Source organism: Neolamprologus multifasciatus, chromosome 19 (genome assembly GCF_963576455.1).
Source record: "Neolamprologus multifasciatus chromosome 19, fNeoMul1.2, whole genome shotgun sequence".
Taxonomy (NCBI): domain Eukaryota; kingdom Metazoa; phylum Chordata; class Actinopteri; order Cichliformes; family Cichlidae; genus Neolamprologus; species Neolamprologus multifasciatus.
Genome location: NC_140457.1, coordinates 27,117,987 through 27,130,991, shown reverse-complemented (window position 1 = coordinate 27,130,991; position 13,005 = coordinate 27,117,987). Strand labels below are relative to the sequence as shown.

The 13,005-nt window shown below is 41.1% G+C and overlaps 2 protein-coding genes across 2 annotated transcripts; one reads left to right on the top strand and one right to left on the bottom strand.

The window, feature by feature from the left end:
- Positions 1-519: 519 nt before the first annotated feature.
- On the bottom strand, positions 520-8,058 carry LOC146496741 (uncharacterized). Its single transcript, XM_085144119.1, has 2 exons — positions 2,265-8,058; positions 520-1,687 (listed from the first exon to the last, which is right to left on the bottom strand). Exon 1 carries the CDS (start codon positions 7,774-7,776, stop codon positions 6,955-6,957), a length of 822 nt encoding a protein of 273 aa, XP_085000245.1. The 5' UTR covers positions 7,777-8,058; the 3' UTR covers positions 520-1,687; positions 2,265-6,954.
- A 1,332-nt stretch (positions 8,059-9,390) lies between these two features.
- LOC146496740 (uncharacterized) lies at positions 9,391-12,982 on the top strand. Its single transcript, XM_085144178.1, has 7 exons — positions 9,391-9,911; positions 10,106-10,782; positions 11,278-11,323; positions 11,676-11,767; positions 11,857-11,963; positions 12,053-12,330; positions 12,717-12,982. Exons 1-7 carry the CDS (start codon positions 9,861-9,863, stop codon positions 12,921-12,923), a joined length of 1,458 nt encoding a protein of 485 aa, XP_085000304.1. The 5' UTR covers positions 9,391-9,860; the 3' UTR covers positions 12,924-12,982.
- The last annotated feature ends 23 nt before the right edge of the window (positions 12,983-13,005 follow it).

The window sequence follows — 13,005 nt, the reverse complement described above, 5'->3', positions numbered from 1 at the left end:
CTGTTTTCCCCTAGTGTTATGGTTAGGGCTTGCCACTTGTTTCCCCTAGTGTTAGGGTGAGGGTTTGGCACTTGGTTCCCCTAGTGTTATGGTTAGGGCTTGCCACTTGTTTCCCCTAGTGTTAGGGTCAGGGTTTTCCACTTGTTTCCCCTAGTGTTTCCCACTTGACTCCCTACTGTTTCCTGTGGTGGTAGCTTAGCATTGGGCTAGCTTAGCATTAGCATTTTTGCTAACTTTTCTGACATGTTTTGTGAAGTCAAAGGAAGTGACTTGCACTTGTTTTCCCTAGTGTTTGGTGATGTTTTCTTAGGTTTTCCCACTGTTTTCCCCTAGTGTTATGGTTAGGGCTTGCCACTTGTTTCCCCTAGTGTTAGGGTTAGGGTTTGGCACTTGGTTCCCCTAGTGTTATGGTTAGGGCTTGCCACTTGTTTCCCCTAGTGTTAGGGTCAGGGTTTGCCACTTGTTTCCCCTAGTGTTAGGGGGTTAGGGTTAGGGTTAGGGGTTAGGGTTTTGTGTAAGAGCAGGCCACCAGCAAGCTGGTAGCCTGGGTGGGTGGTGTCCCTGCCCTGGTTCAAAAAATTGCCCTTATCTAGGGTTTTAGTGCACTCTCAGCATCACTGGGCCGTTCGCGACGTTTCCGCATGTTTTTGCCTTCTTCATGCCGACCCAGTGTGTCTTGTCTTTGTCTCTCTGTTTTCTGTTTGCCTCCCTTGGCTTTTTATACTTTTGTTAGCTCCTCCCACTTGTGTTTTTAGTTGAAAAATTATTTCTTAGTTTTTGTGAAACATTCTTTTGCTTTTACTTATTTTCTCCTTTTTCCTTTAGGGTTAGGGGGTAGGGGGGGTTAGGGTTAGGGGGTTATAGCCAATAGTTGACCGAATAAAATGGAATAACTCGAAAAGTAAGTGTCTTAGATGGATGAAAGTGGTGTCTATGGGGGGGGGGTTTGGGGTCCTCCGGACACCCTGGTGAAGACCCCATGTCAATAGCACCAACGGTTCTGGACTTAGGCCAAATTGGTCAAAATTTGACCGAATAAAAAGTTCAAAGTTGGAGATAGCAGTGTCTGATCGGGCTGATTCGATGAGCACTGTACTCCTCAGGCCCTGCCGGGTCGTTAGACACCCAACATGGCAGGGAACGGTGACTTAACATGTGACCGAATATTTTTGTTCAGGTGACCAAACATAGTCATGTGACCTATCGACGGATGCGGAATCGAACCAGGATGCCAATTATGCGATCCTTATCTGTCCTAGCGACGGGTGAGGGCAGATACGGTAGCTGGGACCAGAACCAGAAAGGCAGTGAGTGCAGGGGGCTGCCTTTTAGGCTCCTATCCCAAGGGTAAAGCGTACCCTGGTGGCCAGTCAGGGTATGACTTGCTGCTGGCTGCCAGCAGAGGTCACTATTAGACATGCCCTTCAGTATCATGGTTTTGTGTGTTTTTGGTTTTTGAGATGCACGATGGGCGATATATGCAAATTATGGAACGGAGCCTACTTCCTTGTTCCCATGATGCTTTGCTGTTCTCTCATCCCTATAATTGGGCTAGCTTAGCATTAGCATTTTTGCTAACTTCTCTGACATGTTTTGTGAAGTCAAATGAAGTGACTTGCACTTGTTTTCCCTAGTATTTCCCACTTGTTTTCCCTAGTGTTTGGTGATGTTTTCTTAGGTTTTCCCACTGTTAGGGTTAGGGTAGGGTTAGGGTTGGGGGTTAGGGGTTAGGGTTGGGTTAGGTTAGGGTTAGGGGGTAATAGCCAATAGTTGACTAAATAAAATGGAATAACTCGAAAAGTAAGTGTCATAGAGGGATGAAAGTGGTGTCTATAGGGGGGTTTTGGGGTCCTCCGGACACCCTGGTGAAGACCCCATGTCGATAGCACCAACGGTTCTGGACGTAGGCCAAATCGGTCAAAATTTAACGAAATAAACAGGTCAAAGTCTGAGATAGCAGTGTCTGATCGGGCTGATTCGACAACCACTGTACTCCTCAGGCCCTGCCGTGTCCTTAGACACCCAACATGGCAGGGATCGGTGACTTAACATGTGACAAAATATGTCTGCGGATGCGGATGCGGAATCCAACCCCCAGTCCGATGGTGTGAGACTCGTGGTTCTGGGACTTTCTTGATTGGAATTAAAGTCAAAAGATATTTGGTGTCTTAGTGCACCTTCACGGACCTTAGGTTTAGTAAAAAGGACATGTCAGGATGTAAAATGTTGACATGTTTTGTGAAGTCAAAGGAAGTGACTTGCACTTGTTTTCCCTAGTGTTTCCCACTTGACTCCCTACTGTTTCCTGTGGTGGTAGCTTAGCATTGGGCTAGCTTAGCATTAGCATTTTTGCTAACTTTTCTGACATGTTTTGTGAAGTCAAAGGAAGTGACTTGCCCTTGTTTTCCCTAGTGTTTGGTGATGTTTTCTTAGGTTTTCCCACTGGTTTCCCCTAGTGTTATGGTTAAGGCTTGCCACTTGGGTTAGGGTTAGGATAGGGTTAGGGTTAGGTTGAGGAAAATAAACCTGTCCCTCCCGAAGGGTTAGGGTTAGGGTGGGGAAAATAATCCCTTCTCCGGGAGGAAAAGGAGCGTGCACGGTCCATCCCTCCCTGCGGTCCTCCGTACCCGTCCCAGAAGACTTGGCGGTCACGTTGGCGGCGGAGGCCATAACGCACCACCGTCCATCCGTCTTCCATGGCGTCCAGTCTTCTTTTCTTTTCTTCTTTTCTTTTCTTTTTTTCAAAAAATAAAATGTGCTGCAAAAAATATCTATTTAATTTTACTATGAACAAAAAACACTTTCCAAAATGTGGAAAGAAAAAAGTCACGAAAAAATAATAAACAACAAAGGAAGGTGTGCCAAAAAAAACCTGTTTATTTAAAAATAAACACAAAAAAAACACAACGTTTCGACCGTACACGGTCTTCTTCAGGTGTGGCACACAAAAAACTGTAAGCTAGGTTAGCTGGCAACAGTTGGACTGACAGAGATGTGCTCTCATCGAGTGCCGAGTGGAAAATGAGCTCCTGTGCGAGCTGCGCCTTTTATATTCTCCCCTCGGCTGTGTAAAATCCCATTTGTCTTTTTTAACTTTCGTTCGGTAAAAATGAATTTGGTCTTTATTTTTTAATCTACATTACATTTTAACTGTTTTTTAGCCAAAAATAACATATTTGCACTCTATGAAATTACTTTTAATGAATTTTAAAGCCAAATTAATTTAATCACTGTTTTTCTCCCCAATTTGTTTTTAATCCATTTTTAACTGTAAATAGTCTTGCCAACCCTATGAATTGTGCTGATAAATTTATGAACCCTGTTTTTTTAGAATTTTTAAGCCAATTATTCAAATTTTTACTAATTTAATTCCCCATTATTCAATAATATATATGCAACCCTCATATTAAATATGAAAAATCAAAAGGGTTGGGTTTGGGATTAAGATTAAGGATGAACTTAGGGTCAAGATGTGGGGATAAAATGGTTAGGGTTAGGGCTAACATACAGGGCTGGGGTTAGGGTTAGGATAAGACAAAGGACTGGGGTTAGACTGACATAGGGCTGACATTGAGGTTAGGTTTAGGGATGGGACTTGGGTTGAGGTTAGGGTAGTGTGAAACATTGGGAAAAAAAGGTTGGGGTCAAAATTAAGATGGGTTTGGATGAACATACTGACACAAATGGAGTTGAGGAGGTTAAGGTTAGGGTGGGATTAAGGGTTGGAAATTAACCAAAACCTCCAATAAAAGCCTAATTCCATTTTACGTTAAGTCCCAATGGTTCTTTAGTTCCCAATGTGTAAATCCAATATCTCTCCCTCTTTTTTTGTTCCCAATCTTTCCAATCCATGCCTTGTTGTAGTCCAGCCATTCTCAGCGAATCCCAGCGATGTTTAAGAAAATGTACAACTAAAGGTGCATCAGGTTCCTTCTTTTTCCTGATGTCATACACATGTTGGTACAATCTACTGTACAAATCATTTCCAGTTTCACCCACGTACTTCTTTCCACACTTTGAACAAAAAATAACATAAACACAATTTTTTGTTTGTGGGCTGAAACTCTGTGTAACTGAAATAATAGTCCTGTCCTTTACATTCCTAACAAACTCAAGCTTTGTAAACAGGGCCTCTAAGGACTTCGGTTTGCTCGATTCGAGCCGTGGAAGTCTTGCCCTTACAAGCAGGTCAGCTAAATTTTTGTTCCTCCGAAAGGCCGAAATGACTCTTGAATTTGGGATAAGAGCTGCCTGACCTATGACCTCATCAAAATGATTCTTCATATGTCTGTTAAAATACCTGCTGTTGGAGGAAAATGTACTAATGAGTGGGATTAAGTCCCCCTTGACCTTCTCACTGTCCTCCTGAAAGGTCTTAAGACATTTCTTCAAAAAGGGTCGAAAGTATCCTCTTTCACGCAATGCCTTAAATAAGGTGATTACTGCCTTTCTAAAGTCCGTTGGTTGGGTACAAATCCGCCGAAACCTGAGAAGCTGCGACTTAACAATACCACGGAAAGTGTGTTTTGGATGGAAACTAAATTTGTGCAACAGGGCGTGCGTGTCTGTAGTTTTGAAGAAAACTTTGATATCGAGTTTACGGGTGATGTTAAACGCGGGCCCTTTGAACACTGTGGTGTCCAAGAAGTCTATGGCCTCCCTATTGATTTCAGATTTTAACTGAATTGATGGATCATGGGAATTCAACGTTTGCACAAATTCTGTAAATTCCAATTCAGATCCGGTCCAAATCCCCCAAATATCATCCAAATATCTCAAATAATGGGCCGGTTTCTTTTTACACTTTGGAAGCACTTCCGCTTCCCAATTGGCCATAAATATATTTGCATAAGCCGGTGCGAATTTCTTGCCCATTGCGGTTCCTTTAATTTGCAAATAAAATTGTTCATCAAACATGAAATCATTCTTTGTCAAATTAATTTCTAGCAATTGTAGCAATTCCTGGTCAGGCCTTTTAGGATCCGGAAATTTCTGAAAAATATTCCTTACAGTAGCAATCCCCGCCTCAATTGGAATATTAGTGTACAAGTTGTCTACGTCCATGGAGAAAAAGTAAAAGTCCTCAACTATTTTTAAATTTTTAACAATGTCAATGAAATGATATGTGTCCTTCACATACGCGGGATGCTTTACAGATAATGGATTCAAATAAAAATCTAGAAATTCCGCTGTACGATAAGTCTCGCTCTCGCAATCTGAAACAATGGGCCTCCCCGGGGGGATCTCGTACGGGATGGTCCATTTGTCTGGATCTTTGTGTATTTTCGGCAGTATGTAAAACCGCCTCTCTCTAGGTTGGGAACTGCCCAGTAGGTATTTGTACTGTTTAGAATTAATGAATTTTTTGTCCTTTAGTGATTTAAGTATGTTTTTAACAATTGGAATTGTGTCCAAATACAATGGTTTGTCTAATTTCCTGTAATATGTGGTGTCCTGTAATTGTCATTCTACTTCGAATGTATACTGTTCCCGACTTAAGATTACAACCGCCGACCATTTATCGGCTGGCTTTATGACTATGTGTTTAGTGTTTTTTAGCTCTCGCAGTGCTCTAATTTCCATCAATGAAATATTCTGTTTTTCTCTAATTGGTTTATAACAACTTTTAAACTTGTCCAAATCTCTATGAATTAAAGTTTCCACTTCTGGTGGAAGCTCGTGCAAAGGCGGCGTCCAATCTGACGGACCCGTGAAAGGCATTTTCTCACTCCTTTTTGAGTTCCTAAAATACGTAGCCAACTTAACTTTTCTATGGTAATTCTGCATATCAAACTCAAACTTAAGCTTTTCATTCTTACCTATATATAATGCTGGAACAAAGAATAGTCCTTTTTTCAACAGTTCCCGTTGTGGCCTCGAGAGTCGAAAGTTCTTTGCCAAGACCACCACGTCCTGACCTTGAAGGCTTAGTCCACTGTCGCCCCCATACTGGTCCAGACTCAGGGGGTGTTGCAGTTTAAAAAGGACGTCCAATGATGAAACATGGCCTTGCCCGTTTCCGCCGTCCAATGGATGTCATCTTCTTCGGTGTGGAACAAGTCCTCGTCCAAAAGGGGAATGTGGACCCTGTTCCTGTAGATATAGTCATTCAGGACCTGCAGATTCGACTTGTCTTCAGCTGACAGGTTCTCCGAGAAATTAACCTGAGGAACCCAAATTTCTGCATATGGGAACCGCTTCCTCGCAGCCCTCACTGCCGCCTGCACATTCTTGATGGTCGTTTCCTTAGGCTTGTTGGCCCTGCTATTGAGCCCGAAGGACAAGACCATCTTCTCCACCACCAGATCCTGTGGCGGTACCGTTTTCTTCAACAAGGCTTCTGCATGGCGGAAGTCCGCCCCTGGAAAACTCTCCACCTGCAAGTTCTTGTTGGAGAAGTCCGGGAATTTGGTGAGGTTCGAATCTCCCAAGAAGATCCATTTGCGGTTTGCCACCCAGTCCCAGTCAGTCATCTTCCTTGTGGTGTTCTGATGTCGATTCACCCGGAACCGAGGACCCCTGGAACTCTCGACCTCATCAAACAAATCCCCTGAAAGATCAAACAACGGCTCCTCGTCCTCTGAGCCTTCATGAGGGACCTGGGCTCGAACCTGTACAACTCGTGCTGAAAGCTGGGAAGATTGTCCCTGCTCCTCTGCTGCTTGGGCCTCTCTCTCGGCCTCCGCTGCCGCTCTAGCCCTGGCCTCATCTCGTTCCTCCTCCGCTTGCATCTCATCAAACATGGCCTCCAACTCCAACTGGGAGGCTGTACGTTCTGGAGGAAACAGGGGTTCGAAATCTGGCAGGTGGTCCTCCTGTACTTCTTCTAGCAAGAGATCTTCTTCAGGAAGAACCACCCCTTTGGGTCTCCTCGTCCTTCTTTGGACCTCCCTCCTTGCTAGGGGAGATGGCATCCATTCAGCCACGTTGGGGCTTGACCATCTAGCCCCCTCATCAGGGACCCGGTCTGTCATGGTAGCCACCGAGGTCTACCCGCTGACGAGGTTGCACCGTACATGCAGACCCACTTGAAGAATCCACACCATGCTGTTTTCGCACCTGGACTGGTTCACCCTCGAGCTGGGTTGAGATGAGAGCCTCAGCGTGGTCAATGATACTCCGTGTGATCCGTCTTAGGTTCCGCTTGGCCCAGCGGGATGCCACCTCGAAGGCCTTTTTCCATTCACGAGTGTCCATGCTGGAGAGTTCCTGCAGAAACCTCTCCAAGCTTCCTTCATAATGTTCCATCAAAATCTGGACGGTCATCTGACCCCAATTCCTTGCATTCCCCACGATCATGTCTGTGGTATCCTGCCTCGGGTATGCCGGCTTAATCATCCCAGCTAGGATATCCACCATCTTAACAATCATCCTGGGCTCCAGCCTACCTGGCTTCGGAGCCACGTTCTGGAGATGGTGCACCATCTTTAAGATGCCATGCAGCTTACGAATCAGTCTTCCAAAATCGGGACTTGCCGCTTCTCTTATCACATCGTCATCTCTGGTCCTGGAAGAGCTCCCTCTTCGGGCTGGTTGGAAGCGTCCCTGCCGGACCACAGCTGCATACGCGCGGAATGGGACTTGGGGACCAAAGTACCAGGGGACCCGGGGGGGAGGCACTGGCGGGTTAGGATGGGGAAAATAATCCCTTCTCCGGGAGGAAAAGGAGCGTGCACGGTCCATCCCTCCCTGCGGTCCTCCGTACCTGTCCCAGAAGACTTGGCGGTCACGTTGGCGGCGGCGGCCATAACGCACCACCGTCCAGCCGTCTTCCATGGCGTCCAGTCTTTTTTTGTTTTCTTCTTTTCTTTTCTTTTTTTCAAAAAATAAAATGTGCTGCAAAAAATATCTATTTAATTTTACTATGAACAAAAACACTTTCCAAAATGTGGAAAGGAAAAAGTCACGAAAAAATAATAAACAACAAAGGAAGGTGTGCCAAAAAAACCTGTTTATTTAAAAATAAACACAAAAAAACCACAACGTTTCGACCGTACACGGTCTTCTTCAGGTGTGGCACACAAAAAACTGTAAGCTAGGTTAGCTGGCAACAGTTGGACTGGCAGCTCTCATCGAGTGCCGAGTGGAAAATGAGCTCCTGTGCGAGCTGCGCCTTTTATATTCTCCCCTCGGCTGTGTAAAATCCCATTTGTCTTTTTTAACTTTCGTTCGGTAAAAATGAATTTGGTCTTTATTTTTTAATCTACATTACATTTTAACTGTTTTTTAGCCAAAAATAACATATTTGCACTCTATGAAATTACTTTTAATGAATTTTAAAGCCAAATTAATTTAATCACTGTTTTTCTCCCCAATTTGTTTTTAATCCATTTTTAACTGTAAATAGTCTTGCCAACCCTATGAATTGTGCTGATAAATTTATGAACCCTGTTTTTTAGAATTTTTAAGCCAATTATTCAAATTTTTACTAATTTAATTCCCCATTATTCAATAATATATATGCAACCCTCATATTAAATATGAAAAATCAAAAGGGTTGGGTTTGGGATTAAGATTAAGGATGAATTTAGGGTCAAGATGTGGGGATAAAATGGTTAGGGTTAGGGCTAACATACAGGGCTGGGGTTAGGGTTAGGATAAGACAAAGGACTGGGGTTAGACTGACATAGGGCTGACATACATCTATATATATAGATATAGATATATAGATATAGATATATATATAGATAGATAGATATATATATCTATCTATATATATATATATATAGATAGATATATAGATATAGATATAGATAGATATAGATAGAGATATAGATATATATATATATATATATATATATATATATATATATAGATATATAGATATAGATATCTATATATATCTATCTATATATATATATATATCTCACTGACTTTCAGCTTGTTGTGTTTGTGGATATATGACTGACTTTAATTATCCATAAAATCATCAGATTCTCTGTAAGATTAAGGTCGACTATATGTATATTTAGAAGTAGAGGCTTTAAAACCAAGTTAATGCTGAAAGTACAAACATCACTAGTGTCACATAACTTTGCCGACATGTGGCCAACAGCAATGTTGTAATGTTCTTCATTATTGAAAATTCGCACATGAATAAGTGACGTCATATTCAGTACTTACTTTTGACAGTTCACTTTTCAGCCGCTCCCTTCTGCCGTATTTTGCGGCAAAATTATCCACACCCACCGCCGCGCTATGAATTGTGGGATATATGGGACCACGAAGCGTGCACCGGACCACGCTTGATATTTGGGGAAATCGACGGCGCATTTGTATGGCGTTATTTTTGTGCCACTATTCTTAGGGCACGTAAAAAAAATTTGAGCGCACGTAAAAAAAAAATGCAGGTGCAAGTGTTGCATTTTGAGGAGAAATTTATCGTACAAAAGCTGAATTTGAGTGAACAAAATTCATTGCTGCGTGCAAAAAACGTATTTCAGTGTTTGCGCTTATCCATATACACACACAATAGCACCCCCTCTCGCTCAGTTTTTTCATTTGCGCTTGCTCGCAATGTGTTGCTTGCGCTCACAACATTCTCTGCTTCGTACGCTCAACTTTCTGTACACCGTTATAAGTGTGCCACAAATCCAACCAATCACAGACTTGGTTTCAAAAATTCTGATTGGCTCTTACGGTCTCCAATCAGCTCGCTAGCTACTGCCTTCCGGAAACACTGTCCGAAATGTAGCTAAATCCAGCTAAACTCTATCAAACACCAATTTGCGGATAATATCTTTAATTATTTAATTTAAAATATATTATTTTTTAAGACTATTGTTGGTGTAATGTAGTTGCATCATACAACCATGCCAACTGACTAATTTTTCCAAATTATCTTTGAGTAGCTCTCTTTTATGTCGTCGAATACTGAGCAGCAGCACGAAAACAGCATGTCCCGGCCACATGTAAGTAATATAAAATCATTTTGTACATTATTATTCGCTTGATAACTGACGTTAGCTAATTTGCAAACTATGCAAACTTGAAAAATGATGTACCTCATGTAGTTTGTTTTATGGGTTGTTTATTTTTGTCTGAGATACATCATTTCATTGTATTTTTCTAACTACTTGTCCATGTTCTTTGCTGCTTTTAACAGGACATACTGAGACAGCAAATGATGCATAGACTCCTTTCTAAACTGGAAGCTGCTTTAAACCAACAACCACTAAATCTGGATTATTTGGAGTTCTTGACGTGTCATGAGCTTGTTCTGTTTGAATCTTTCTCTCAGCAAATAGGCGGTCTGTCAGAGATTACAGAGGCTCTACAAAACGTTTATCATCTGGTTCAGTGTGAAATTAACATCAGCTCTGTGGCCATTATTGAACTGGAAACAGAAGTTGGTCTGGGACCTGGCCACCCCAAAATCGTACTAGAGAGAGAAAAACTCAAGAACTTGTTGGACATTCAGCTGCCAGTCAGCTGCATTGCTAAATGTCTTGGTGTTTCAAGAAGAACAATCTACAGGAGGATGCAAGAATTTGACTTGTCTGTGAGAGGAACATACAGCACAATGAATGACCAAGAGCTGGACAACATCATATCGGCTATCAAAAGTCAGATGCCAAATGCTGGCTATCGAATGGTTCAAGGACATTTGGTTTCTATGGGTCTCCGTGTTCAGTGGTGGAGAATGATGGCCTCCATGCATCGAGTTGATGCTGTAGGGATCTTCAAACGGATCACAGAACTAGGCTGTGTTGTGCGAAGAAGCTACTCGGTGCGAGGCCCTCTCTCCCTGGTCCACATAGACACAAATCACAAGCTAATAAGGTAAAATACCCACTCATATAGCTCTAACACAAGTTGGGCAGAAAGATGCACGTTATACTTTAAATCTGCTTTAATCAACTTTATCTGATAGGTCTTTCAGTGTATTTATAATATTTTAAAAAACACTTGATAGAGTAATATTGAGTAAAAGTATTACAGGATGTGTAAGATAACCAGTAATATTGTTAATTGTAAATTTTCTTGAGCAATTATTTACACTTTGTATATCAATATTTTCCATGATAACAAGCCTATCAACACATAATATGGTAAGTGCTCCAGAAAACTTAAAAAAAAAAAAATCATGACAAGAGAACTAAAATATTTAGTCTCATTGGACTTATAAACATATAAAAATGTTGGTATTATTTTCAGCACACCTGACAAGTGTCCAGTTTAAGTCAGTGGCAAGTGTGCATACTGAAAAATGTTTTTTCAATGTCTTACATGTTCTGCAAATCAAGCCTTAGTGAGATTGTTTTCCCTCTGAAACAGGTACAATGTTGTGATCTTTGGTGGAGTGGATGGCTACTCAAGGAAGGTAAAATTTCAACTGTTATGTAGAATATTTGGTAGTTTTGAAATGAGAGCTTTATTAGGTTATTTTTTATGAACATCAATTATTCAGTAAGCCAACATAGTAGACGATTTGCAATTTTTTTTTTAAATTTATAATCAGTTCTTTACAAAAAAAGGTTCAACTAAAAGGCCATTTTCATTTTTTGATAAGTACTACCAATATTGATGTATAGACTACTCAAGCTTTGAATTATGGTTATGAACATAGAACCGTAAAATATTCCTTGAACACTTATTATGAAACTGCATTATTAACTGAAAACTATACATGATCTGAAACCAGATCTTTAATTTTCCATTTGTTTTTACTGCAGGTCCTGTACTTGGATGCAGCAACTAACAACAGGGCAAAAACTGCATTCTCATTTTTCCTGAGATCAGCCCAGCTTCACGGCTTGCCATCAAGGTTTTATGCCCTGATTAAATTTATATGCCAGCAACAAGTTTCATTAAAGAAAACTTTAAAAATTCCTTAAAAATGTATTTTTATCATAGGGTTAGGGCAGATCAAGGAGTAGAAAACCTGGACATTGCACATTTCATGTTTGCCACAAGAGGAACAGGGAGAGCGAGTTTCATATCTGGAAAGAGTGTCCACAATCTATATATTATTACTGACTGCATGGGTAGGTTGTTGTAGCAGTTCTGATATTGATTTGAAGCATGAAATACCTGAAATTCAAATGTATTTACAGAGTAGAACGACTTTGGCGTGATGTCTGGATTGCAGTCACTAGCAAGTACCATGATATTCTTCACTCACTCGAGGAGGAAGGCCTGCTTGACATTTCAGATGTCATTCATCTCTTTGGTGTCCACTACATCTTTGTCCCTCGACTCCGAGCAGATCTTGTCACCTTTGTTGGAGGATGGAATAATCATCCCCTCAGGACAGAAGGTGGTCTCACTCCTGAACAGCTCTGGTGTATGGGACATCTACAAGAGCTGGACGAGGGCGAGAGACTTGAGGTACCAGATCATAATCTGATTTTTTTTTTTTTTTTTTTTTTTAATTTAAATGTTGAATTTCAAAATTTTAGTTAGCAGTTAACGCTGCTCTTCTAAAATTAACAAATTAAACCCTTGTAGCACATCTGGGAGATGCTTCTGGTGATTTTATACATTCTTGCTTATCAATTACCACTAATCTAAATTACAGTAAGAAGAACATGAAAACAAAGGCATTCTTTTTAAATTGTTGTATTTAATGGAAAAAACGCTTACACAAAATAACATTCCTCCCAAAAGTATTTATATATATATATATATATATATATATATATATATATATATATATATATATATATATATATATTCTGGAATAATGACCATTATATATGTTTGTGGATTTGAAGGAGCTTCAGGATCCAGACATTGACTGGGAGAGTGCTGTACTGCAAGAAGAATCTAACAGCACAGTTGTGGTTCCTGAAGTTGAATGCCCACTGGATGAGGAAACCCTGGAGGGACTTCAGAGAACAATTAATCCCTTGGAACATTCTGAGTCACACGGTCGTGACCTGTACATACAATTCTTGCTACAGGTGTCAAACCAACAGTGACACTTAACATGGACGTGAAAGTCAACGCTCTTTTAAGTTCTCAAATACTGGATTTCTTTGCTAAAACATTCAGATTACAAGT

Bases quoted from the DNA above. Each gene is read 5' to 3' on its own strand.
- LOC146496740 (XM_085144178.1), top strand. From the start codon at position 9,861: ATGTCGTCGAATACTGAGCAGCAGCACGAAAACAGCATGTCCCGGCCA. The intron at 10,783-11,277 runs GTAAAATACCCA...CCTCTGAAACAG, and splicing joins ACAAATCACAAGCTAATAAG to GTACAATGTTGTGATCTTTG. The intron at 11,768-11,856 runs GTTTTATGCCCT...TTTTTATCATAG, and splicing joins CTTCACGGCTTGCCATCAAG to GGTTAGGGCAGATCAAGGAG.
- LOC146496741 (XM_085144119.1), bottom strand. From the start codon at position 7,776: ATGGAAGACGGCTGGACGGTGGTGCGTTATGGCCGCCGCCGCCAACGT.